Source organism: Lissotriton helveticus, chromosome 5_1, assembly GCF_964261635.1.
Source record: "Lissotriton helveticus chromosome 5_1, aLisHel1.1, whole genome shotgun sequence".
Lineage (NCBI taxonomy): Eukaryota > Metazoa > Chordata > Amphibia > Caudata > Salamandridae > Lissotriton > Lissotriton helveticus.
Window position 1 is genome coordinate 341253173 of NC_136065.1, and position 23967 is coordinate 341277139.

Here is a 23967-nt window from a genome sequence, read left to right on the forward strand (position 1 = left end):
GCCCAGCACCAGAGTCATAGAGCTCCTCTGCAGAGAAGAAAAGACCCTACTTCTTGTTTGTTTATGTACCACATTGCGGTAGTATTGTCTGTCAAGACCTGCACTGACTGGACGCAAATGGAAGGGCGGAAGGCCTTAAGAGCCAGATGTATTGCCCGTAATTCCAACAGACTGATGTGAAACGATTGTTATTCTGAAGACCAAATTCCTTTGATCTCCAGACCCCCCAGATGAGCTCCCTACCCTAGAGTGGAGGCATCCATTATCCCTGTGGCCACTGGGGGAGGAGGGTGAAACGGCTTCCCTTGAGACAGATTGACAGATTGCCAGACACACCCCACAATAGTAGATCTGCTGCAGTGTCTCTGGAGATGCTGACCGATTCTTTGAGATCTCCGTTGTACTGAAACCTCTGCCTGTGGAAGCATCATTAGAGGGCCCTCATGTGCCAGCGTAAATGGGTGGCCAAGAGAATGCAGGAGTCTATCAGACCTAGCAGGCACAAGACCTTCAGGACTGGAATCATAGCTCCATTCTGAAACATCAGAATCATAGCACGAATGTCCAGAATCCTCTAAGGAGGAGGGAAGGCTCGATTCAACATAGTGTCCAGTACGGCCCCATAAACAGGTTGCGCTGTGAGGTCTCTAGGTGGGACGTGCGCTTGTTGATAGGCAAGCCCAGGTTGAACAACTGAGTTGTCAACTGCAAGTGATGCAACTCCAACTCTGGAGACTTGGCTTTGATCAGCCAATCGTCCAGGTAAGGTCATACTGGTGCTCCCCACCTTCTGAGGTGTGCTGGGACCACTCCTATAACCTTTGTGAAGACTTGTGTCATGGAGTAAGACCAAACAGGAGGAGTGCAAACTGGTAATGTTGAAATTCCACAGTGAAGCATAAATACTTCCTGTGTGACTGCAGAATGGGGATGTGAAAATACACATCCTGCAAATCGATCAAGATCATCCAGTCTTCCTTCTCCAGAGCAAGAAGCATCTAGGCTAGGGTCAGCATTTTGAACTTTTCCTGCTTGGGGAACTTGTTCAAAATCCTGAGGTCTGGGATCGACCGCAAACGACCATCCTTTTTGGAAATCAGGAAGTACCAGGAATAGCATCCCTGATCCCATTCCTGCTCTGGAACCAACTCCACAGCACCCTTTTGACTTAGGGATTTGATCTCCTGTTGAAGGAGCCGAGGATGGTCTTCTGAACAAAAACCTTGTCAGGGAGGAAACGGCGAGGGAAATTCTTGGAAGGGTAGGTCGTACTCCTTTTCTACAATATTTAACACCCACTGATCCAATGTTATGGACCTCCACTGTGGTAGAGATTGGGTCACCCCTCATCCCACCTGGAAAGCATGCGCCAAGATGGGAAAACTAGAGCTGCTTTCCTGTGATGTTGGCAGAGGAGGAGGAGGAGGAGGAGGAGGAAGAAGATGGCTGATGGGCGGCTCCTCTTTGTCTACCCCTGCCCCACCCCTATAACTCCTTTAGAGGGGATTGGATTGCTGTTGTTGCTAATGTTGTTGGTATTGCTGCCTTCCTCTAAAGGAGACCTTTCTGCCAAACCCACAGAACCTCGGAAACTGCTTGTAATCCTTGGGCTGCGATTGAAGGCCCAAAGATCTGGCAGTCACCTTGCTATCGTTTAATCCTTTTACGGTAGAATCTGCTTTGGTGCCAAACAGTCTTGGCACATCTAAAGGCAAATCCATCAGGGTATCATGCACTATCCGCTGGGGATGTCTGAAAAGACCCAGGAGTTAACTTGGAAGAACAGGAAGCCTGCACCACCAAACTCTCAGGTGAAGGGTGACTGTAGAGGACGACATAGGCTTCTGCCAAATCTCTAGAATTTGTTCAGTTAATGTCTTATTAAAAGGCAATAAATGCTCTGATGTGGAAGAAGTGAAATGCAGCACTTCTGTGAGTAAATTAGATTTAAGTTCAGTTGATGGAGAGGCAGTTCCAACATGTCAGTCATCTTCCTAATCACTGAATGGTATGACATAACCTCTTGCATAGGAATGCCTTTTGGAGAAAACAATTCCCATTCCAGGGAAGTGTCTAAACCACATGCCACTTCCAAACCCTCAGATTCTGGATCCAGTGACACAATTTCTCCCCCTTCCAGTTCAGCATCTCTTTCTTCAAAAAAGTTCTGCTCCTCCTCAAGAAGCCTCTTAGCTTCCCTTTGAGATCTATGCCTCGACTTCAATAACGGAGTGGGTGAAGCCGGTACCTGCATCAGTGACATTGGTAAAGGCGATGGTGACTTCGGCATCTGTGTTGAAGAGACTAATGGAACTGGAGTTGAGAGATGCAGCACAGATCCAGGGAAACGCTGGAGAGGGTGCAACCTGCACCGGTGACCCCAACTAAACTTCTACTGGCGAATGAGTCTCCCTCCTTAGCGCCAGAGGAGGCCAGGATGCCTGTGCCATCGGCATAAAAGGTAGGAACTGCACCAGAGGACACATGATATAATGAAGTGAAATGAAAGTTGACACTTAATTGACAATTCGCTTCAATTTGAAAAATAATACCATCTCCAAAACAATGATGATTACATCAAAAACAATCCGTGAGCCTGTTCCTTATGCCAGCCCCAATGCATTTCGGGTTCGTGGAACCTTTCTTCAGAGGGACAGATTTGATTCAAACTAAGAAACAGTGATTGGCCACCTGCCGGAACACAAAGAGTAATACAAATTGTGAATTTCTGAGGAAAAATAAAAAATTGCAATGACTATGCAAAGTTACAATTGAAAATTAAAGATTACCATTGCAGGTTTCTATCTGTACCAAGCAAGACCAGGGTGCCGTCACCAAGCCCGAAAAGCGGGGTGCAAAAGTGACCAACGTATTGTAAAAAACATGTGAATGTGAATGTAATATCATGAACCAACGCTTTTGCCAACAAACAGCTAACCCGATACCTTGAAGAAAACAGAATCCTGGACCCTTCCCAGTCAGGGTTCCGCAGCAACCACAGCACTGAGACTGCCCTCATCGCCGCCACCGACATCGGGACCCTGCTGGACAACGGTGAGACCGCAGCACTCATCCTCCTAGACCTCACTGCCGCCTTTGACATGGTCTGCCACCGCACACTACGTGCACGCCTCCATGCCGCAGGGATACGAGACAAGGCTCTGGAATGGACCTCCTCCTTCCTCTCGGGCAGAACCCAGAGCATCCGCCTCCCAACATTCCATTCCAAAGACTCCGAGATCATCTGCGGCGTACCCCAGGGATCCTCCCTCAGCCCGACACTGTTCAACATTTACATGGCCCCGCTCGCACACGTCGCCCGACAGCACAAACTCAACATAATCTCCTACGCCGACGACACTCAGCTGATCCTCTCCCTCACCAAGGACCCCATTACCGCCAAAGTCCACCTCCACGAAGGAATGAAGGTCGTCGCCGACTTGATGAAGACCAGCCATCTGAAGCTGTACTTGGACAAGACGGAGGTCCTCATCTTCGGCTCCAACCCTTCAGCCTGGGACGACTCCTGGTGGCCGACGGCACTGGGGGCAGCTCCAACACCCACTCACCATGCACACAACCTGGGAATCATCCTCGACTCAACGCTCTCAATGACCAAGCAAGTCAACGCCGTCTCCTCCTCCTGTTTCAACACCCTCCGCATGCTCCGCAAGATCTACAGATGGATCCCGACAGATACAAGAAAGACAGTAACCCAGGCCCTCGTCAGCAGCAGACTCAACTACGGAAATGCCCTCTACGCGTGAGCCCCGACCAAGCTCATCAAACAACTACAACGCATCCAAAACGCCTCGGCACAACTGATTCTCGACGTACCACGCCACGGCCCCATCACCCCCCACCTGAGAAACCTGCACTGGCTCCCTGTCAACAAGAGGATATACTTCAAGCTCCTCACCCATGCACACAAGGCACTCTACAAGACTTGCCCAGCCTACCTCAACAGACGGCTCTCCTACATCCCCAACCACCAGCTACGCTCTGCCGACCTCTCACTCGCCACCGTCCCGTTTTCAGTTGTGTTTCACCAGTGTAAACTAATCCGTGCATTTTTTTTTAAACATGCCCCCCCAAAACCCCATCGCCCCTTTTTTTAAATAAAATTTCGCCAAAGCAATGTTTTGCGGAAAGGTAATATGCAAATGTGGGCCACTTTTTTTTGTGTGCCCGGACGATTTTTAATCCCAATCCAACCCTGGGACTCGTGGGAGTGCTGAAGATACATCGTATCATCTCAGGTTCGGCTTCCTGGGCTCAGCACCCTGTAAATCCCAGGCCTCCGACAAATATGGATGTTCCATCTAATAATTATGGCTGAATTGCACAGTACAAAACAGGAGAATCTGGGATTAATCCCGGCTTCCCTGCTAGATCAAATTGTGTGGTCATATGCAAAGAAGGAGACCGCTGTTGGCAATTGGGCTTGCTGCTTCTTGTCACGTGTGTGCTTGTGGTAGCGGCGGTTGAGCCACTGAAAGTTCAAGGTCCACAGGAGGAGGCAATGTGGCCTAGGGACTGCAGTTGCTGACCATGAGACACAGGGAAGCAGGTTGAATCCCTGGGCTCAGCAGCCCCCTATGAATCCGAGCAAATCTGGATGTGACTGGGAAAACAAAGGGCTATATGTAGGTGGGCAAATACCGGTTGGTAACACCGAAAAAGGCCACTTTTCGGCGTTACCGACCGGTATTTAGCCATGTGAGATGTACGTAATACCGAATTGAATCGATAATAACGAATCGGTAAAAAATTACCGATTCCTTATTTACCGAAACAAAGAATACCAATTCGGAAATAACGAATCGGAATAATCCCTAAAAAAGCGATGTAGCAAACCTCGTTAATACCGAATATGCCCAGATTCGGTAATAACGATTCGGTATTTACCACTTTTCAGGAGCATGTGGTAATCAGGTGCAGTGCATAAAAACAGGCCCAAAATGCATCTGTGTGAACACAATGGCGGGCCTCTACCTCACAGCAAGGCGGCTACGCTTGAGAGCAGCAGGAGTGAGGATCTGGAGACGGGAAGAGCAGGTGTACAGATTGCGCATCACATTGTTCCAATTGACAGAAGCAGAAATCCATGAAAGATACAGACTGCACCCTGATACCATCCTGGACCTAATACGGGACCTAAAACCCTATCTGGAGCATCAGACACCAAGGGCCCACGCTGTCCCCACCCATGTCCAGGTACTCTGCTGCCTGCACCTCCTTGCATCAGGAAGTTTCCAGGGTGTGATAGCTGCAGTGGGTGGAGTGTCACAGAGCTGTCTATCCCGTTTCTTCAACACCTTCCTAGATGCCATGATGGACAGAATGGAACATTACATTTCCTTCCCCAGTACACAGGCGGAGCTGCAGAGGACCAAGCTGGAGTTTTACCAAATTGCACACTTCCCACACGTCATCGGCTGCATCGATGGGACCCATATACCCATCTGCCCACCTGCAGCAAGTGAATACATATACAGGAACCGCAAATCCACCCACTCCATCAATGTACAGGTGACATGTAATGCCAAGTACATAATTACTGACATCGTGGCCAAATTCCCCCGGGAGTAGCCACGACGCGTACATCTTCCGGAACAGTGGCATCCATACAAGTCTGCTTGCAGGTGAATTTGGAGACGGATACATACTAGGTAAGTAAATGTGACACACCCTGATGTACACCCTGGCTAAAGCGCATATGCCCTCCGGCCTTATCTACTCACACCATATCTCAACCCAGCAACCCCAGGGAGAGGAGATACAATGTGGCACATAGGAGCACACGCAACGTGGTGGAGCGCACACTTGTATTGCTCAAAAGCAGATTCCGTTGCCTCCACAAAACTGGAGGTGCACGTCTGTACAGCCCCATCAAATGTTGCAAGATAATTGCTACATGTGCAATGCTACACAATCTGGCCACCAAAAAAGGAACAGCAGTGGAACTGACTGACTCAGAGGACGAGGACGAGGACAACCTTCAGCCAGATCCCTGCGCAGCAGGTGTTGCTATTGAACATGATGGGAGACAGAGATGGGCAGAGATTACGGCAAACTATTTCTGAGTGAGTAACGACACAGAGCCAGTTACAGTTACATGTTAAGGTGTTTATTAGGCACACCCCCAGTAATGTGAGCAATGTCCAATTGGACATGGGTTACATCACCCATCTCATGCATGGTAACAGCCATAGGTCCTTACTTCCTGCGGCCACGCGCTGCCCGTGACCGTTCCCTATCAACACTGTCCGGTGTGTTGGACTGTTCCTGTGAAGGCACGTTACATTCACTACGCCTTCTGCACTCGGTGGGTGAGGGCGTGATGCTACCACGGCTGGTGGCCTCCTCACTGTCCCCCCCCTTCCATAGTGGCCGCCTCAGCATTCTGCATTTGCTCTAGCACTGAGGTCATGGACACCATCCCCCTGGCCACATCCCTGCTGCAATGTGCCATCTCCTCCTGCATGGCGATGGACCTGCGACACATCAGTGATGTTGCAGTGGCCAGCCGGTTCACCGACTTGGTATAGGCCTGGAGCCTCTGTCTCTCCCTGCGCCTGGCTAGACGGTCCTGCTCAAGCTGGCTGCAGAGGTTGTCCACCGAAGTAGCTACTCTCTCCATTCCTGCACACAAGTTCTCCCCCATAGCACTGATGCCCTTCCCCATCCTGTGCATATGCTTGTTTATGTGTGCCACCTCCCTGTGCATTGACTTCATCTCTCTCCATTGCAGGCGCTGGACCTTCAGCATGTTGCCTTCCAGTCCAGCAAACACACTGTCACCCTGCTCGGCTGCTTCTGGACTGTCCGGCCTTGCCCTGCGGCGTCTGGATGAGATGTGGGCACCCTTGGATGCAGAACCAGACCTCTCCCTGTTGGATCTATCTCTTCTGGGACTTTGTTCGCCCCCTCTGCCCTCCTCCTCTGACTCCTCCATCTGCTGGAGGGTGGCCACGGCTGGCCTCCTGCCTGACTGTGGTGGTGGGGGGGTTGGTGATCTTCGCAGTGGGGACTGTGTGAGAGGGGATTGCGGACTTCCCTGGCGCTGTGGTGATGGCTGTGGTGGAGGAATAGATGGCTGTGATGACGCAGAGCTTGTGGTCCCTGCAGGCATGCTGACGTCTTCATTTTGCCTCCACTCTGACCTGGCTGACTTAGCTCGGCTGCTCTCTGCTGCACTGCGAGATGACTCGCCTGTAATGACACAAATGTAGATATACTCACTGCTCTGTCTGCTATGGAATTACATTAAACAACATGCCTACAGAGCACAGTGGTTGTCCTGACGTAGCCAATTACTTTACCATGCTATTGTGTTTGCTAGCCTGACTGTCCTATTCATGAGTTCCCTCTGACTACATCGCCCATAATGCATTGCAGGTAACCAGTAAGACACGGGGTGGAGTGGGAGCACCTTTGCCACTATGGGGATTGGGGTTGGGGAGGGGGTAGCACAGCATGCTGTGCATGCTTCTTACCTTGTTTTCTAGCTGCTCTGGCGGAGCTGTCTGCGTCTCCCACGCCACTCACACTCTCCGGCTGGATGGTGGACTCCACCATCAGTTCTAGTGGTGTTGGTGCTGGGGCTCGATTTTTCCCTCCACCAGTTTTGCCAGCCTGCCTCTGTCTCTCTGCCATTCTCAGTTTTGCTGTCTTCCTGAGGTCGTACCACCTCTTCCTGATGTCCTCTATGGTGCGCTGGGTCACACCTATGGCATTGATTTTGTCCCGGATGCCACTCCAGATTTGCCTCTTCTGTGACTCTGGCACTTGGTGGGACTGGGCTCCAAATAGCTTGTGGTGCTCTTGGCTGACATCCTGGATCAGGACCTCCAGCTCCTTGTCACTGAACTTGAGTTTTCTCTTTCTGTCGCCTCCCTCCTTCTCCCTGTCCTGGCTTGCCATTTCAATGCTTGTTGTAGTATTGCAGTCCTGCTTGTGGCTGTGTGGCTGTGTTGCTGCTGGCTCCTCAGCTCACCTGCCTGCCTGCCTGCCTCACTGTGAGCTCCAGGTCCTGTGCACCTGGCTGGGTGTGGCCACTTCCTGTTTGGGAGGTAATTGGGTGATTCAGGATTGGCTGATTCAACAAATTACGATTTTTTGAATTACCGATTCGGTGTTTCCGAATCGGTAATGGATTCTGTAACACCGATTCGGTATTTGCCTTTCTTTAGATTATATTTTTTACCGATTCGTTCTGAGTCGGTATTTTATACCGAATTTTAACGAATCGGTAAACTTTAACGAAATTTTATGTACATCGCGTTTACCGATTCCTTAATACCGATTCGGTAAAATTCGGTATTAAGGATTCGGTATTCTCCATTTACCTACATGTGGCCTAAAGTTTGATGAAGTCTGTATTTTGTGAAATTCTTGTATGTCTGTCCTCCGTCACGGTTCGCACCATGTAAAATTGCAAAAAATAAAATGTGGATTCTGCCTCGCAGCCCTTGACTAATCCCCTTTCTCCATAAATTAAGGACGAGTTTAACCTTTGATGTCATTATGGGTGAATTGCCCAGTGTGAAAGTGTACAATCCGGAGTTAATCCTGGCTTCCATGCTGGTCCAAATTGTGTGATCCTGAGCAAATACGTTATGTCACCGACCACAATCAAACACGTAAATTCACGATAAGCACTTCACAAAAACCTCTCTTGTCATTGATTTATTGTCCCTTAATGTTGCTCCATCAATAACAATTATGTAGACCACATTCTCAGGTACACAACACTGGAGCCAATAGTGGAAGTAGGTGGAGCTAATGGAACATGTGGGTGAATCTGCCGAAGGAAGTAGATGGTGACCTCCTGAGAAACAGTTTGGCCTCCTGCAGTTATTATTGTATAGTTTACGCGCTGTTCTGGATCCTCCTCCTTAGTGAATCATGTCAGCGGCCTAGTGATCTACTGCCTATCTTCCCAGATGGGAAATATTGTTTTTAAATGCAGCAGCTGTGTATTTAATGGACACAAGCTGGTTTCTGTTAATGTTTCGAAAAGCAAATTAAGGAACAGAAGCCTGCTGTCTCTTACAGGCCACCATCCCTGCATTGGCAGCCGTTCCCAAGAGGTCACAAATTGTGACCTGCTCAATAAATATTCATCAGGCAACCACCTGCGTATTAGTACATAGGGGGCACCAGAAGCCGCATTTGCAAATGGGTATGCTATACTGGACATTTAATTTCTAAAGCGAAGCCTGTAACTATATATGGCTATGCACGTGTTAAAATCTGTCTTAACGTCTAATATTCTTCAGTTATTCAAATACACAATAAAAACACATTTACTTTTGGTTATATTGCAAATAAATAGTTTACAACCCAACATAGCCCTGCATTTAATTACGTTGTGCCTTATAAGTACACATTTAAGTCACCAGCAGCCCCACTACAACACCTGCTTCATCCACTAACCTTCCCTCCAAGACTAATCCCATCACTTGTGAAATTTTTCTTTTTAATTGGTTACACCACCCCCAATATGTTTGGCTAAGATATCCCCCTGATTCGTTAACATATGAAAAAACAACTAGTATTTATTTATGAACTGACACCAGGGGCCACATTACACAATAAGCAAATTTTCATTGTGTACACTGGGTGCACCTTTAAAAAGGTTCGCCCGGCGTAAATAATGAAGACGTGCCCTATAACGATGAATGCGCTGCCCCAGGGCAGGTGCGAACTCTCTCTGTCCCAGGGCAGCGCTTCCAGGTGAAAAAACAGAACTGCTGCTTTACAGTCGCTCCTTGTTTTCACAGTGCAGGCGAGTGAAGTCAGTGACTGCACCTGCCTGCAAAGGGATGTCTGGGGGGGGGGGGGGGTCCATGGAATCCCCTTTGTTCCCTACAGAGGGCTGCCATCAGGGGACGCACTGACAGTGTGCAACATTTTAGGTAGCGCACTGTCATTGCGCCTCCTGAGGGCTTCTTTGCCTCTGCAGATAGTGCCGGCACTTTATGTGCGTCAGCACTATCGGTATTACAGAAGGGGCCGCACAAGCGTCTGCGGCCACTTCTGTAATACCAAAGTGCCCCGGGGGTGTGCAACGCGGGAGCAAATGCCCATTGCGCCATCAGGGCACTTTCTTTAATACAGCTCCAGGTTGCCGACCCCTTGTTCTTGCATCATGTTACCTAGGTGCTCTCTGACTGATGGGACTCTCCAGGAGGTCCAGAATGACTAGTAAGCTATCTCAGAGGATGAGCTGTAGCATTTGCATGTGCAACCTGAGGTTCTTAAGTCCAAATTTCAGCCTTCAACATTTGTAAATTTGACCAAAAGGTATTCAGTTGAATAAATGTCACACTATTCACTTATAATGCTATGAAAAATTAAAAACCTGGGCAGGAACTTCAGCTGTACGTTGAAGGAGGAATGAGCCTGGATGTATCCGGTCCGGGGGAGCAGCTCCATGTGGTGTTTGAGCTCTTTGCAGACATCAAACGTCAGGCGCAGTGCGGTACTAGCCCTGCAGACAAACCGTAGAAAATAACTTTACTTACATATAATTAGCCTATCCGGTTTTAGGTTTAAGCCTATAATGACTGATAAAACCCAACCCAAAGGGAAATAGCCCTCACTGGTGTAAACATATAAACACTTAAAAAACACCTGCAGAACCACAAAGTAAAGGCCATTCGAAGAAAATAAAAGGAGAATAAAAGAGTCATTTTAATTTCTTCCTGAAGGGGCCAACACAATGTAACTTTGTTATACAAGGTAGCAGCAAGAAAGACTGGGCTAACATTCTGCTTGAGTTTTGCTTTTTAGAGAGGTCACATTTGCATTTGTCAGTTTTGTGGTCTTTGGTCTAAAGCTGCAGGGTTTCGATGCATGTTTAGGTAACATTTGATTATTTTATAAACTGTAGAGAATCTGGAAATATCTAAATCATATTTAATATTTTGGCTACGTTTGATTCTGTCACTGATAGGTAAAATGGCTGGTTTCTTGAGAATATTCCCAATATATACTATTGCATGTACCCTCAGGCAGATAATGGTTGCAACCCTTTGATACATCAGCCCCCTTTTCTAGAGTCAGTATTGATTGTAGGTGAATTGCCAAACACCTCAGGCTTTAAACATTCAATGCAAAGTGAAGTGACAGGTATATGTGAAAAGAGGGCTGTCATCAAGCATCTTGGGTAGTGTTGAAAACATGGCACGAGACGCTTAGAAAACATGAACATAGTGTCCCTTGGAATGCTGCTGCAAAAAGGTCTTACCAAATTCAACAAAGATTGGAGTGATATTGTTTGTATTTGGAGTGATTCAGCTATGTATATGAAAAAGTTGTGTGATGACCTGTTAAAATCTATACCTGAGCGGAAGTGCTTCCCTGTAAGAGATCCTTGCCACTTCCTATATTGTATGCTGAAAGCATAGTTACAATCTTCGGAGTTAATGAAGAATGCTATCAACTTTGTAGTTAATTCTGTTGCACTGTTTTGTTGTGCACGGGAACAAAAAAACCAGTATTTCTCATTTTTTGCTTTGTGTGGCATCAAAGAAAGATGAATCCCAACTGTGTCATTTAGCCAGTGCTTCTCATTCCTAGAGGCCGTGAATGCTATTTTATCCATATGGCGACCGTTTACAGAATTTTTGCTTAGTGATGATGCCAAAGGCAAGAAATGTGAGGATCGTCAGTCGCATATTGATAGTGATGTGAAAAAAAAGTACACAGCATTCTTAAATTTGTACAGGAAAACATGACTGCTGTAGTGAACATAATCAAACAAGCATTTGCAATGCAATAGGTCTCGCATTAGGAAAGTTTGAGGTATTGGTATTGTAAATGACAATTTTTTTATTTATGTGTTGGTTTTGAAAATAGCGAAATTAATAGCTTTGTCATTTACAATGCCAATAGTTTTGACTTTCGCAAATGTGACAGCTATAGCATTTATAATGCAATATGTGTTGTATTTACATGACTTAGATGTATTAATATTACAATTAACAATGGCTTTTATTTTTTTAATAATTAATACTTAAATAAAAGTTATTGTAATTTATAATGACAATAGCTTAAACTTTTGTAAATAACTTTTGGGAAGATTATATTCAGTGTATTTTATTGTGATGAAAATCCAAGAACAGAAGTGAAATATTAACATCTTTTTGTGACATTTGTAATAAAGCTTGACACTTGAGACAACATATTAGAACCAGTTGTTGTTGAATGGTTGCACAGAGTGATGCTGTGGCCTTCGGTGGTGCTGAGTGATGCTGTGGCCTTCAGTAGTGCTGAGTGATGCTATGGCCTTCAGTGGTGCTGAGTGATGCTGTGGCCTTCAGTGGTGCTGAGTGATGCTATGGCATTCAGTGGTGCTGAGTGATGCTGTGGCATTCAGTGGTGCTGTGGCGTTGAGTGGTGCTGAGTGATGCTGTGGCATTGAGGAATGCTGTGGCGTTGAGGGATGCTGTGGCGTTGAGGGATGCTGTGGCGTTGAGGGGTGCTGTGGCGTTGAGGGATGCTGTGGCGTTGAGGGATGCTGTGGCATTGAGGGATGCTGTGGCGTTGAGTGATACTGTGGCGTTGAGTGATACTGTGGCGTTGAGGGATGCTCTGGCGTTGAGGGATGCTGTGGCGTTGAGGGATGCTGTGGCGTTGAGGGATGCTGTGGCGTTGAGGGATGCTGTGGCATTGAGGGATGCTGTTGCGTTGAGTTGTTCTGTGGCGTTGAGGGATGCTGTGGCGTTGAGTGGTGCTGTGGCATTGAGGGGTGATGTGGCATTGAGGGGTGATGTGGCGTTGAGGGGTGCTGTGGCGTTGAGGGATGCTGTGGCGTTGAGGGATGCTGTGGCGTTGAGGGATGCTGTGGCGTTGAGTTGTTCTGTGGCGTTGAGGGATGCCGTGGCGTTGAGGGATGCCGTGGCGTTGAGGGATGCCGTGGCGTTGAGGGATGCCGTGGCGTTGAGGGATGCCGTGGGGTTGAGGGATGCCGTGGGGTTGAGGGATGCCGTGGCGTTGAGGGATGCCGTGGCGTTGAGGGATGCCGTGGCGTTGAGGGATGCCGTGGCGTTGAGGGATGCTGTGGCGTTGAGGGATGCTGTTGCGTTGAGTTGTTCTGTGGCGTTGAGGGATGCTGTGGTGTTGAGGGATGCTGTGGCGTTGAGGGATGCTGTGGCGTTGAGTGATGCTGTGGCGTTGAGTGATGCTGTGGCGTTGAGGGATGCTGTGGCGTTGAGGGATGCTGTGGCGTTGAGGGATGCTGTGGCGTTGAGGGATGCTGTGGCGTTGAGGGATGCTGTGGCGTTGAGGGATGCTGTGGCGTTGAGGGATGCTGTGGCGTTGAGGGATGCTGTGGCATTGAGGGATGCTGTGGCGTTGAGTGGTGCTGTGGCGTCGAGTTGTGCTGTCGCGTTGAGTGGTGCTGTCGCGTTGAGTGGTGCTGTGGCGTTGAGGGGTGCTGTGGCGTTGAGGGGTGCTGTGGCGTTGAGGGGTGCTGTGGCGTTGAGGGATGCTGTGGCGTTGAGGGATGCTGTGGCATTGAGGGATGCTGTGGCGTTGAGTGATACTGTGGCGTTGAGTGATACTGTGGCGTTGAGGGATGCTGTGGCGTTGAGGGATGCTGTGGCGTTGAGGGATGCTGTGGCGTTGAGGGATGCTGTGGCATTGAGGGATGCTGTTGCGTTGAGTTGTTCTGTGGCGTTGAGGGATGCTGTGGCGTTGAGTGGTGCTGTGGCATTGAGGGGTGATGTGGCATTGAGGGGTGATGTGGCGTTGAGGGGTGCTGTGGCGTTGAGGGATGCTGTGGCGTTGAGGGATGCTGTTGCGTTGAGGGATGCCGTGGCGTTGAGGGATGCCGTGGCGCTGAGGGATGCCGTGGCGCTGAGGGATGCCGTGGCGCTGAGGGATGCCGTGGCGCTGAGGGATGCTGTGGCGTTGAGGGATGCTGTGACGTTGAGTGGTGCTGTTACGTTGAGTTGTTCTCTGGCGTTGAGGGATGCTGTGGTGTTTGAGGGATGCTGTGGTGTTTGAGGGATGCTGTGGCGAGAGGGATGCTGTGGCATTGAGGGATGCTGTGGCGTTGAGGGATGCTGTGGCGTTGAGTGATGCTGTGGCGTTGAGTGATGCTGTGGCGTTGAGTGATGCTGTGGCGTTGAGTGATGCTGTGGCGTTGAGGGATGCTGTGGCGTTGAGGGATGCTGTGGCGTTGAGGAATGCCGTGGCGTTGAGGGATGCCATGGCGTTGAGGGATGCCGTGGCGTTGAGGGATGCCGTAGCGTTGAGTGATGCCATGGGGTTGAGTGATGCCGTGGGGTTGAGGGATGCCGTGGCATTGAGGGATGCCGTGGCGTTGAGGGGTGCTGTTGCGTTGAGTTGTTCTGTGGCATTGAGGGATGCTGTGGCGTTGAGGGATGCCGTGGCGTTGAGGGGTGCTGTGGCATTGAGTGGTGCTGTGGCATTGAGTGGTGCTGTGGCGTTGAGGGATGCTGTGGCGTTGAGGGATGCTGTGGCGTTGAGGGATGCTGTGGCATTGAGGGATGCTGTGGCGTTGAGGGGTGCTGTTGCGTTGAGTTATTCTGTGGCGTTGAGGGATGCTGTGGCATTGAGTGGTGCTGTGGCATTGAGTGGTGCTGTGGCATTGAGTGGTGCTGTGGCATTGAGTGGTGCTGTGGCGTTGAGGGATGCTGTGTCGTTGAGGGATGCTGTGTCGTTGAGGGATGCTGTGTCGTTGAGGGATGCTGTGTCGTTGAGGGATGCTGTGTCGTTGAGGGATGCTGTGTCGTTGAGGGATGCTGTGGCGTTGAGGGATGCAGTGGCGTTGAGGGATGCCGTGGCGTTGAGGGATGCCATGGCGTTGAGTGATGCCGTGGGGTTGAGTGATGCCGTGGGGTTGAGTGATGCCGTGGGGTTGAGTGATGCCGTGGGGTTGAGTGATGCCGTGGGGTTGAGTGATGCCGTGGGGTTGAGTGATGCCGTGGCGTTGAGTGATGCCATGCCGTTGAGGGATGCCGTGGCATTGAGGGATGCCGTGACGTTGAGGGATGCCGTTGCGTTGAGTTGTTCTGTGGCGTTGAGGGATGCTGTGGTGTTTGAGGGATGCTGTGGCGTTGAGGGATGCTGTGGCGTTGAGGGATGCTGTGGCGTTGAGGGATGCTGTGGCGTTTGAGGGGATGCTGTTGCGTTTGAGGGGATGCTGTGGCATTTGAGGGGATGCTGTGGCGTTGAGGGATGCTGTGGCATTGAGGGATGCTGTGGCGTTGAGGGATGCTGTGGCGTTGAGGGATGCTGTGGCGTTGAGGGATGCTGTGGCGTTGAGGGTTGCTGTGGCGTTGAGGGATGCTGTGGCACCATCAAAGGGCTGTTAAAATCGAATGCGAAGTATACTCTTATTTGTGAATTTTAAACGCTCTGGCATTGTCAATAAAGCATTCTCAAATTGAATTGCATGAGAGAAAAAAATGGAAAGCGAGCGACAGAAATCATAGCCAAGAGGAAAGAGTCCCTGTCTAATCTGTAGTAGATTCTGCTCTCTTGCATAAAAGCGTAGGATGTCTTAGGCCAGAGCCGTGGATTTTGAAACTGAGCAGCACCCTGTGGTTCTGGGAAAATCACTTCATTTTTAAAACGTGTCTAAAAAACAAACACAAAGAAGACCGAAAGAAACCGGGGGAAATTACACAAAGGGAAGGGGAAGGAAAGAGAGACGAGGGAAAGATAACGAGACAGAGAATGAAAGATGAGATGAAAGAAAAAAGAAAGGTGTTGAAGGGCGTAGCGACTAGCGAGGGAGAGAAAACATAGAAGGTGAGAAGAAAATGAGAGACGAGAAAAGGAGGATAGAAAGAAAGAAAACAGCAGCATTCTTATTAACAAGACTGAGACACAGCGGAAGATTAATGAGAGAGAGGGTTTTGAAGAGGGACAGAGAGCGAGAAAGGGCGACTGAGAGAAAAATCAGAGGTAAATTAAGCGCACTCGATTAAGAAGCAGCAGGCCAAGGGAAGAAACATCATGAAAACAAAAGGCACCGAAGCCCACAGTCTGGCTGTCCCGCCATCTAATGCCGAATCACTGCTATCAGCTGAAGAAGGGCAGGGGAGACACAGATCAGCTACCACGCACCAGGAACTATGAAATACAGAGCATTGATCAGAATACACCAACAAAAACTCATAAGCCAAAAACAACATACTAACGACATTAGTCCCACCTTTCAAATGGTGTAACATTTATTTTCTCAACATTGTATCGTGTAAAATGAAATACCTTCGACCTGAAAGCACAATACCCTGCATGAAGGCCAATGTTCAAAGTATACTTCGAGGCACTGAAAAGCATCCCCGCAGTCAGGAGCGGATCCTGTGCCAGAGACACCTAGAAGGAGCATGGCAGCATCGGACCTCAATGTATGTGGCAATATACATCTGCAAGCCCGAACCGCAGAGATCTTCTTGCTCAGACTGCCCAGCGACGGGGAAGCTCTGTTTTCTGGAAATACCGGAATGAGATACTCTGACGGGCACTGAGAGTTGACGACACCCATAGCTTCCACAGTTGTGTAACCAGTTATCTATTCAAGGAAACTATGGAGAGTTTCAAAGCTTTACATCGCGGAATAAAAGGGAGAAGTTAGTAAACAGAGTCCCTAGGAATGGACTATGATGGCAAGTAATCCAGCCTGGCGGTATCTTGCAGGACTGTCTGCAACAGACTCGTGTTCGCATTTACATTTCTCTTCTGCAGAGACATCTTGCAGTCGAGGCGAGAGTCTGGTAACCGCAATCTGCTGTGAGCGAAGGTCTCCAGCACAGCTCTAACCTGGATAAAACATCTTGTGATCCGTGTGGAAGCGACAGGAATTTCCTGAAGCAAGGTCGAACAGGAGAGTAGGTTATGACGGAATCTACTGGAAGCACAAATGGGCAGAGGAACAAGAGCTACACGAGTACGAGATAGTGCCGAAAATCAAAAGAGGTACCAGATTACTGCAAAATAAAACAATCCCGCCGCGGCCGCACCGGAAGTCAGGCAAGGTCGCCTTGTGACGGGGGCGTGGCCGCGGTCGGACCGGAAGAGGAGGCGTAAATCCGTCTTGCGGCCCGGGGCTCCTGTGAGCGGTGGAGAGCCCCGGGGCCGCCAGCAGGAGGTTGCGGAAGTGTTGCGGGGCTCCCTTGACCAAGTGGGAGCCCCGGGAAAGGAGCGTGCTGCGAGTGGAGTCCCCCGAGATTGGCCCGGTAAGTTCCAAAGGGCTGGGGGGGCCTCAGTGCTCTCGTGTGTGTATGTGTGCGGGGGGGTGTCTCTGCATGTATGTATGTGCATGCGTGCATGGGCGCTCGTGCGTGTGTGTATGCATTGTGCCTGCGTGGGTGTATGTGTGTGTGCGCGCATGCGTGTGTATGGCTGTGTGTGATTGAGAGTGAATGGCAGGCAGGGGATGTGCACGGCGACGTGCGCGCCCTCGAGAAGGAATCTGAGACAGCGAGGCGCGTGGCCGATCGCTGTCTCACATTCCCCCAGACACGCCAGCAAAAGTTGTCTTCGCAGACAAAGCATGCTTCGCATGCTTTTTAGGTCTGCTCGACCTAAAAACTAGAGTCTGAAAACACCCTTGTCTACCAAGTGTTCAGCTTAATAGGTGTAGATGTGAAACATCTACTTGACAGTAGGCTGGGTGACAATTTTTGTGACTTTGGCACTGCAACATGTTCCATGTTAGAATGCTTGCCACTTGGTAGGCAAAGAAAAGTTGAGGAGCAATTCAGGAAATGTATATTTACAATGCATGAGAAATGGCATGCAATGATGCGTAGAAATGTCCCTTCACCAACCATGGCATTTGAAGTCATTGAAGCCTCACTGTGGTACTCTACACAAGTACTAGATCTATTCTGCGAAGTAGAATTTTCTCCAGATTTTGAAAAGTACTGCTTCATTTTTTTACCTCTTCAATAACTCCGAGTGCATATGCGCCCAGTTCAATGCATTTGTTACAGATTCAGTTCCAGAGAATCACAATCTTCAGGTTTACCAGTATTGGCATGGAAAGCTATGAAGGTGGCCAGAGTTAAGAAATTGTGTACTGGCTGTTTTGGCATTGCCTGCCTCAAGTAACAATGTCCTGGGAAGGAAACAGTGATCGTGCATGACCAAAGACTCACTGAAGAAGTTTTGTATGGTGCAGTACAGTAAGTTTGATTTGCAAAACTGTATTTGGACCTCATATACACTGTAAGTACACAGTCTATATGCCATGCACTATCAGTGCAGAAAGCAAGCAATAATAAAAGCAAAACATTCCATTAACACTGAAAAGAAACTCTCTCTGTTGTTTTTAATGACGAGGAAATGTGTAATCACTGATAAACACAGTTGTTTTAAGGTATTGAAATCACTGAAAAAACCCCACCAGAATTTACCAAAAATAGAATCTGAAAACAGGAATGCCTACATATAATACTATATCTCGAGTATTGGATTTCCTGCATATACACAACCCATAAGACCTCTTCTCATTGTCAGAAGGATACATTCTGAATTTGGAAAACCAATGTTACAGAGCCCTCAACGAGAGCAGGAGAGACATTGTAAAGGTCATGAACATCAGTAAGATTCCATGATGGAGAAGTAAAGATTAGTGCTGCTGTGTTGTGTCTCTGCTATTTGTCAGCCATTGTAGGGCCTTCTGCAGCCCGGGAGTTACTTTACAAGTGGTTCCAGAAGTTTCCATTCCAGCCAGCAGTTTGATTAGGCTTGTGAAGATGCACAATCATCAGAGTGTATGAGTAGATTACTCTGGTAGTGGAATGCGTCATCTCTGAAGGGTGAGTGAGTGGTCTTAGTGTTTGGATGGCATTTCTTATGCCCTCTCCAGGGAAGTAGGCATGTGTGTGGCTTAGCAGAGAGGGGGCAGTGTGTGTATCTTTCTCTGTCTGTATTCATAGCCTTAACATGTTTTGTTGTAGGATGCTGAATAGTGTGTCCTTCTGAAGAGGCTGGTCTGAGCACAGTTCCACCCAAGTATATGGCATATCTGGGCTGTTTGTAACAAAAACTGTCAATTATGAGATCTTTTCTTTTTAATAATATTCAAAATAATTTCTCCTTCATAGCTCCTCCGAGCTTGGCTCGAGGCAGATGTCCATTTGTGGGCTGCCCAGGGTCCTCTAGGGGCAAAGCTTTTCTGTGGTCTCTGCCTCCCTTTCCTCAAGAACACTTTCATATTATTCTTCAAGCACACTGGGTGCAGCAGAGGTGGAGCTAGACGGTGCCACAGGGCATCTGCCCTTAGATTATGGGGTACTTAAAAAGCAAAAAGCTTGCAGCGTTAGACAGACCCTGGGGACACCCAGAAATGCTGGCTTCTTGCAACCGTTAGAAGCCCTTGTCTAACACAGGAGGAAGCAAATTTATAATACATTTCGAAGCTCCCAGGTGCCACTCATTCACCAGGATGAGAGAAAGAGAGATGAGAGAGGAACAGAGAAGTTTAAAACAGGTGGAGCAGAAAGAGAAACAGAGATTCTGGACAGAGTTAAAGAAAGAAATGAGAGGGAGAAAGACCAGGAAAGAGAGAGAGCGAGAGAGAGAGAGAGAGAGACCCAGAGTGGGCAGAGTAATACTGAGGTAATGTGGGTTGGGTGGAGATGAGAAAATGAGCAAAAGAGAGAGATAGAGAGAGGGAGAGAGGGAAGTGAAGACCTGATCGGAGAGAGAGAGTGAAAGTGAATGAGTGAGAGACAGAATGAGAGACTAGGTGAGAGGAGATGAGTGAAAGTGAATAAAAGTAAGAGAGCGAGAGAGGGTAAGTGAGTAAGAGTGATTGTTAGTGCGAGTGAGTGAAAGAGGGAGGAAGAGTGAATGGAAGTAAGGGAGAAAGGCTAAGTAGTAGAGGGAGATAATGAGAGTGTGTTAAAGTGACGGAGAGAGGGAGGGAGTGGTGGATTGAGACAGAATGAGTGTGAGTGAAAGTTAGTAAGTTAAAGTGAGGAAAAGGGTGAGAGGGGGTGAGAGACCAGTGTGTGGATGAACATGCGGCTAAGGGAGGAAGTAGGACAGGTTGAGTGAGTGAGTGTGTGTTCGACTGTCTGTCTATCTGTCTGTGTGTCTTTGTCTGTGAACAGAAGTCAATATATTGTAATGATAGTAGTAATACATCCTAGAAAACATTTGCTGGTTCAGTTCATAATTGGGCTGACCCACCCACTCAGCTCTGGCTCGGCCCGTGAGTTCTATGGCTTGCCCACAGTTACATGTGGTGATACACTATCCTCTTCACTATGGAGTTCATTCATTATATTGTGCCTGTGAGTGTAGCATTGCAGGTAGCAACGATATGCTTAGATTTACTAAACAGTTTTGTTCTCTTGGATATTAGCAAATGACTATTTCACATTTAGTGTTTTGAGAGATCGCTCTTCTAGACAGTATGAATTAGGGATGGAGGAAAGTGTTTTATGAAAAGCTCAAATAACCATTCGGAGGAAAGAAGAGTGGTGTCCAAAGGACTTTATTCTTACGAGATGTAGTGAATCATTCAGAAGAACCAAGGCCCGTAACCGGACAATCTGTCTGGTCAATGTTATTACAATGAGAAGGTCACGTTTCATCCATGATGCTTCATGTCAGAAGGTGAGCTGTATGCATTGGTTCGGAGAGCGTGTTCATTTAGAAAGGACTACTATGCACCTCTGGAGGTGGAGGCTTTATATTTTTTTTTTTTTTTACAGAGGGATCGGTTTTTTAAGATCTGTCTAAAGTATCCTTTATGACTCGAATGGTGAAAAAGAATACCAGGATGGAATTCCCTGGCAGCAAATGAACTTTCACAGTAGACTACAGTAAGGCAGACAGTACTGTGTAAACAAATATAAGGACAACCAGTATCTTGCACTCATATCTTGAGCTGCATGCTCTTTTTTCCCTCTTTTTTCCCTGAGCTTGAAGGAAAAAGAGGACCACGACGAAGAACATGTTGTCTCTGTCAGAATGTTTATATAGGTGGCCGGCAGATCAAAATTTCAGCACTGCAGATACTCGGTCTGGAAGGCTGTAATGGAGAATGCTATCCAATCTGCTGGTCAGGAGATGGGGTTTGTATGGCAATCTTTGGTATTGCCTCACTGACAAAAGAAGATAGAGTGGGAACCACAACTGGCAATGAAGGGCTGGAGTGGCTGGAATACTCTTTATACTGTATTTCTTGAGCTTCACAGTAACCTTTGGCAGAATGTTGGGGGGGGGGCACCGAGAGCTGAGATCCAGATGAATGGAAGGACATTCTCTGCATTCTGGGTGTTTTTCTTTTTGTTGCTTTGGCAATAAGGTCAATTTAAGGTGTGCACTACTGCTCCATGAATTCTGAGAGCGCTTTATCATGGATTAGCCATTTGTGATTCTTACATCTTCCTACTCAGTCAGTTTGGACATATCCTTTCTCATCTTTCGTACAAAGCAGATCCACTGCTGTGGCCTGGCAGTCCCAGGGTCAATTCTGGATGGTCTAAATCTCATTCCTTCATACCTATTGAGAAGGTATTGCTTTATTTGTTGTAACTGAGGCAAGAAAGGGCCTGTAAAGTAGACGGACCACCCTCAAAATCAGCAAGTTAATGTGATATGACTACTCTCCCGTGACAAAGTTCCTGGAATCTTTAAGTGAGGCCTGGGGAGGATCATTCCATCAAGAATGCCTATTTTATGACTGGGAAGGGACTGCTTATGGAACATTACTCCTTTGAGCAGCACATCTTTTCATTTCTCTCTGTAGAGATGTGTATCAGTTTCAACTTCTCTTCTGCGCCAGGGCATCATAGCTCTATAAGACATTATTGTAGAGATCTCCAATGAAGTGCTATGTAAATGCAGAAGGTCACTGCTACCAGAAGATAAGCATGGCTGTAGGTTGAGGATTGGCTAGGGGGGAAATACACTCTCATAGATAAAATATAGCCTCTCTCCCAAAAATAAACACTTGTGCATTCCTAGATTCAAAATGAGCTTACAAACACTGGATTTTATGCAGTCTGGGGGTGTTGAGTTGCTGCAGTTGAACCCCAAACACTGGAGGAGTTTTGCACTGGTGTATACCTCTAACAGAACCTTTTGATAAGTATGCCTTCAGAAGCCAATCAATCAAGTATGGAAGTACAAAGAATTCTAATTTGCCAAAGTGAGCCACTGTTGCACCAATGCATTTGAAGCCGACATGGAGAGCTGCCATCAGGCCGAATGGTAAGACATTCTATTGTAATGATGGTTGTTCCCGACAACTGACGGGGGCTTTCTGTGTTTCACTGAAACTGTGATGTCGAAATATGCATTTTGAAGGTCTAACATTCAGTCTTCTTAATGTAGATGCACAGAGATTTGAAGTCTGATGTTCTCTCTGTTCATCCATTTGTTTTTTTTGTTCTAGATCTAGGATGCGTTGGAATTCTTTTAGAAGTTTCTCTGTTTGAAAAAAAGTAGGCCCACATCTTTTTGTCCAATTGAAATCTATGGGCTATTTCTTCGATGCTTTTATTAAAGACTATATAAACACCTAAAGCATATGAACAGTCTAGTGCTTTTGAGCCTTGATATGTGCAATACTCCAACGCTGTTTTTGGTGAAGTTCTATTATGCTGGAAAGTTGCTCTGATACTCCGACTAACTGGGTGTTTAACGGTGGTGAGAGGAGGAGGAGCGGGGTTACTGTGCGTTGTTCAAACTGCACTTTTTCTGGATGCGAGTAAAAGGAGGTTTCAGGGTGCCATGGCATAATAGGTACCAGGTCTTCTGTGGATTTCCTACCAGTAGTTGGGTTAAACACACTCACTTAATGCAGAATACAAATGTAGCCAGCTAGCCAGTTTCAGCCTCAGTGGATCCAAATCAAAAATGGCAGGGCTTCACAGATACCGGCATGCCGGCCCTGTTCCTTTCCTGAGGCAGGTAGATGGTGGCTATTGTGTTTCGCCTCCCACTGCACAAATGGAGACTTTGGCAATGAGATTTGTCACTCATCAACTGAAAACAACTTGACTGAGTTGGCAAGAAAGGAGGCTGAACACCCGGGGGTTGTAAAGGAGAGGATGCAAAGGGCGAATAATTCACTGTAGACATATACCTGAACCTTTGCATGCTTGTTTCCAGCCAGAACTTCAACAGTAAAAAAAATAGAAACAGGTCACGATTTGGGTCTTGTCCACTGGCAGAGCAGTACAGTTTTATGTATTTAAAGGAGCTCACTAGTGAGTGAGGCTAAAGAAGCTCTCAAAGCCGATGCAGATCTCATCAAACAAAGGAATATTCTGGAATACGCCTATTGTGGGTGTTGTCAGAAATTGTTTAATTTCTCTATACAGGATGGCTTCTTTAAATACAATATGCTGCTGGACATGGTTGTTGTAAGTACGTTGTGAATAGCTAAAAACGTTTGCCATCATTATATCGGTAGGGTCTTAATTCTGAGTGGTAATGCTTGAGCCAGACTTACTAATTCCAGGGGACTGTGGGTTGTCACCCTATAGGCAAGTGCGGAATGAAGAATAATGTGGAATTCGGTTTTACGGCCCAATATCATCATGTTCGTTCCTGAAGTTTGGGCTGGTTTCCGGCCACATATCTGCATACCCCTATGTTTTTAGAAGCTGACACAATTCCTAAGGGAACAAGAGAGACACTTGAGTCAAACATCCTGGAATATTCTCCCAAATATCCACAATTCCCTGGGAAGCAGGAATAGCCCTCTTGCGGGTCATGTCCAACTGCACCACTGAAGGCCAACCTCTGCATAGGTTTCATATGAGTCTTTTGGACATTGATGGTAAAGCCCAAGTCATGGAGAAGTGTCACTGTGTGCCACAATCGTTCTTCACCAGCCAGTTGCTCAAGTATAAAAAGAAATGGACTGCTGACCACCTGCTGCCACAATGGACATAACTTTTGCAAAGACACAAGACACGGCTGTCACCTCGTAAGGCAAGACCACAAACTGGT

The 23967-nt window shown here is 47.7% G+C and overlaps 1 protein-coding gene across 1 annotated transcript in view; it reads right to left on the bottom strand.

The window, feature by feature from the left end:
* The window catches only part of CFAP74 (cilia and flagella associated protein 74), a 1328338-nt gene that overhangs the window by 705833 nt on the left and 598538 nt on the right, over positions 1-23967 (bottom strand). Inside the window, exon 23 of the mRNA XM_078642456.1 lies at positions 10370-10498. Coding sequence (XP_078498582.1) covers positions 10370-10498 — 129 coding nt within the window. The remainder of the gene's footprint in view (positions 1-10369; positions 10499-23967) is intronic.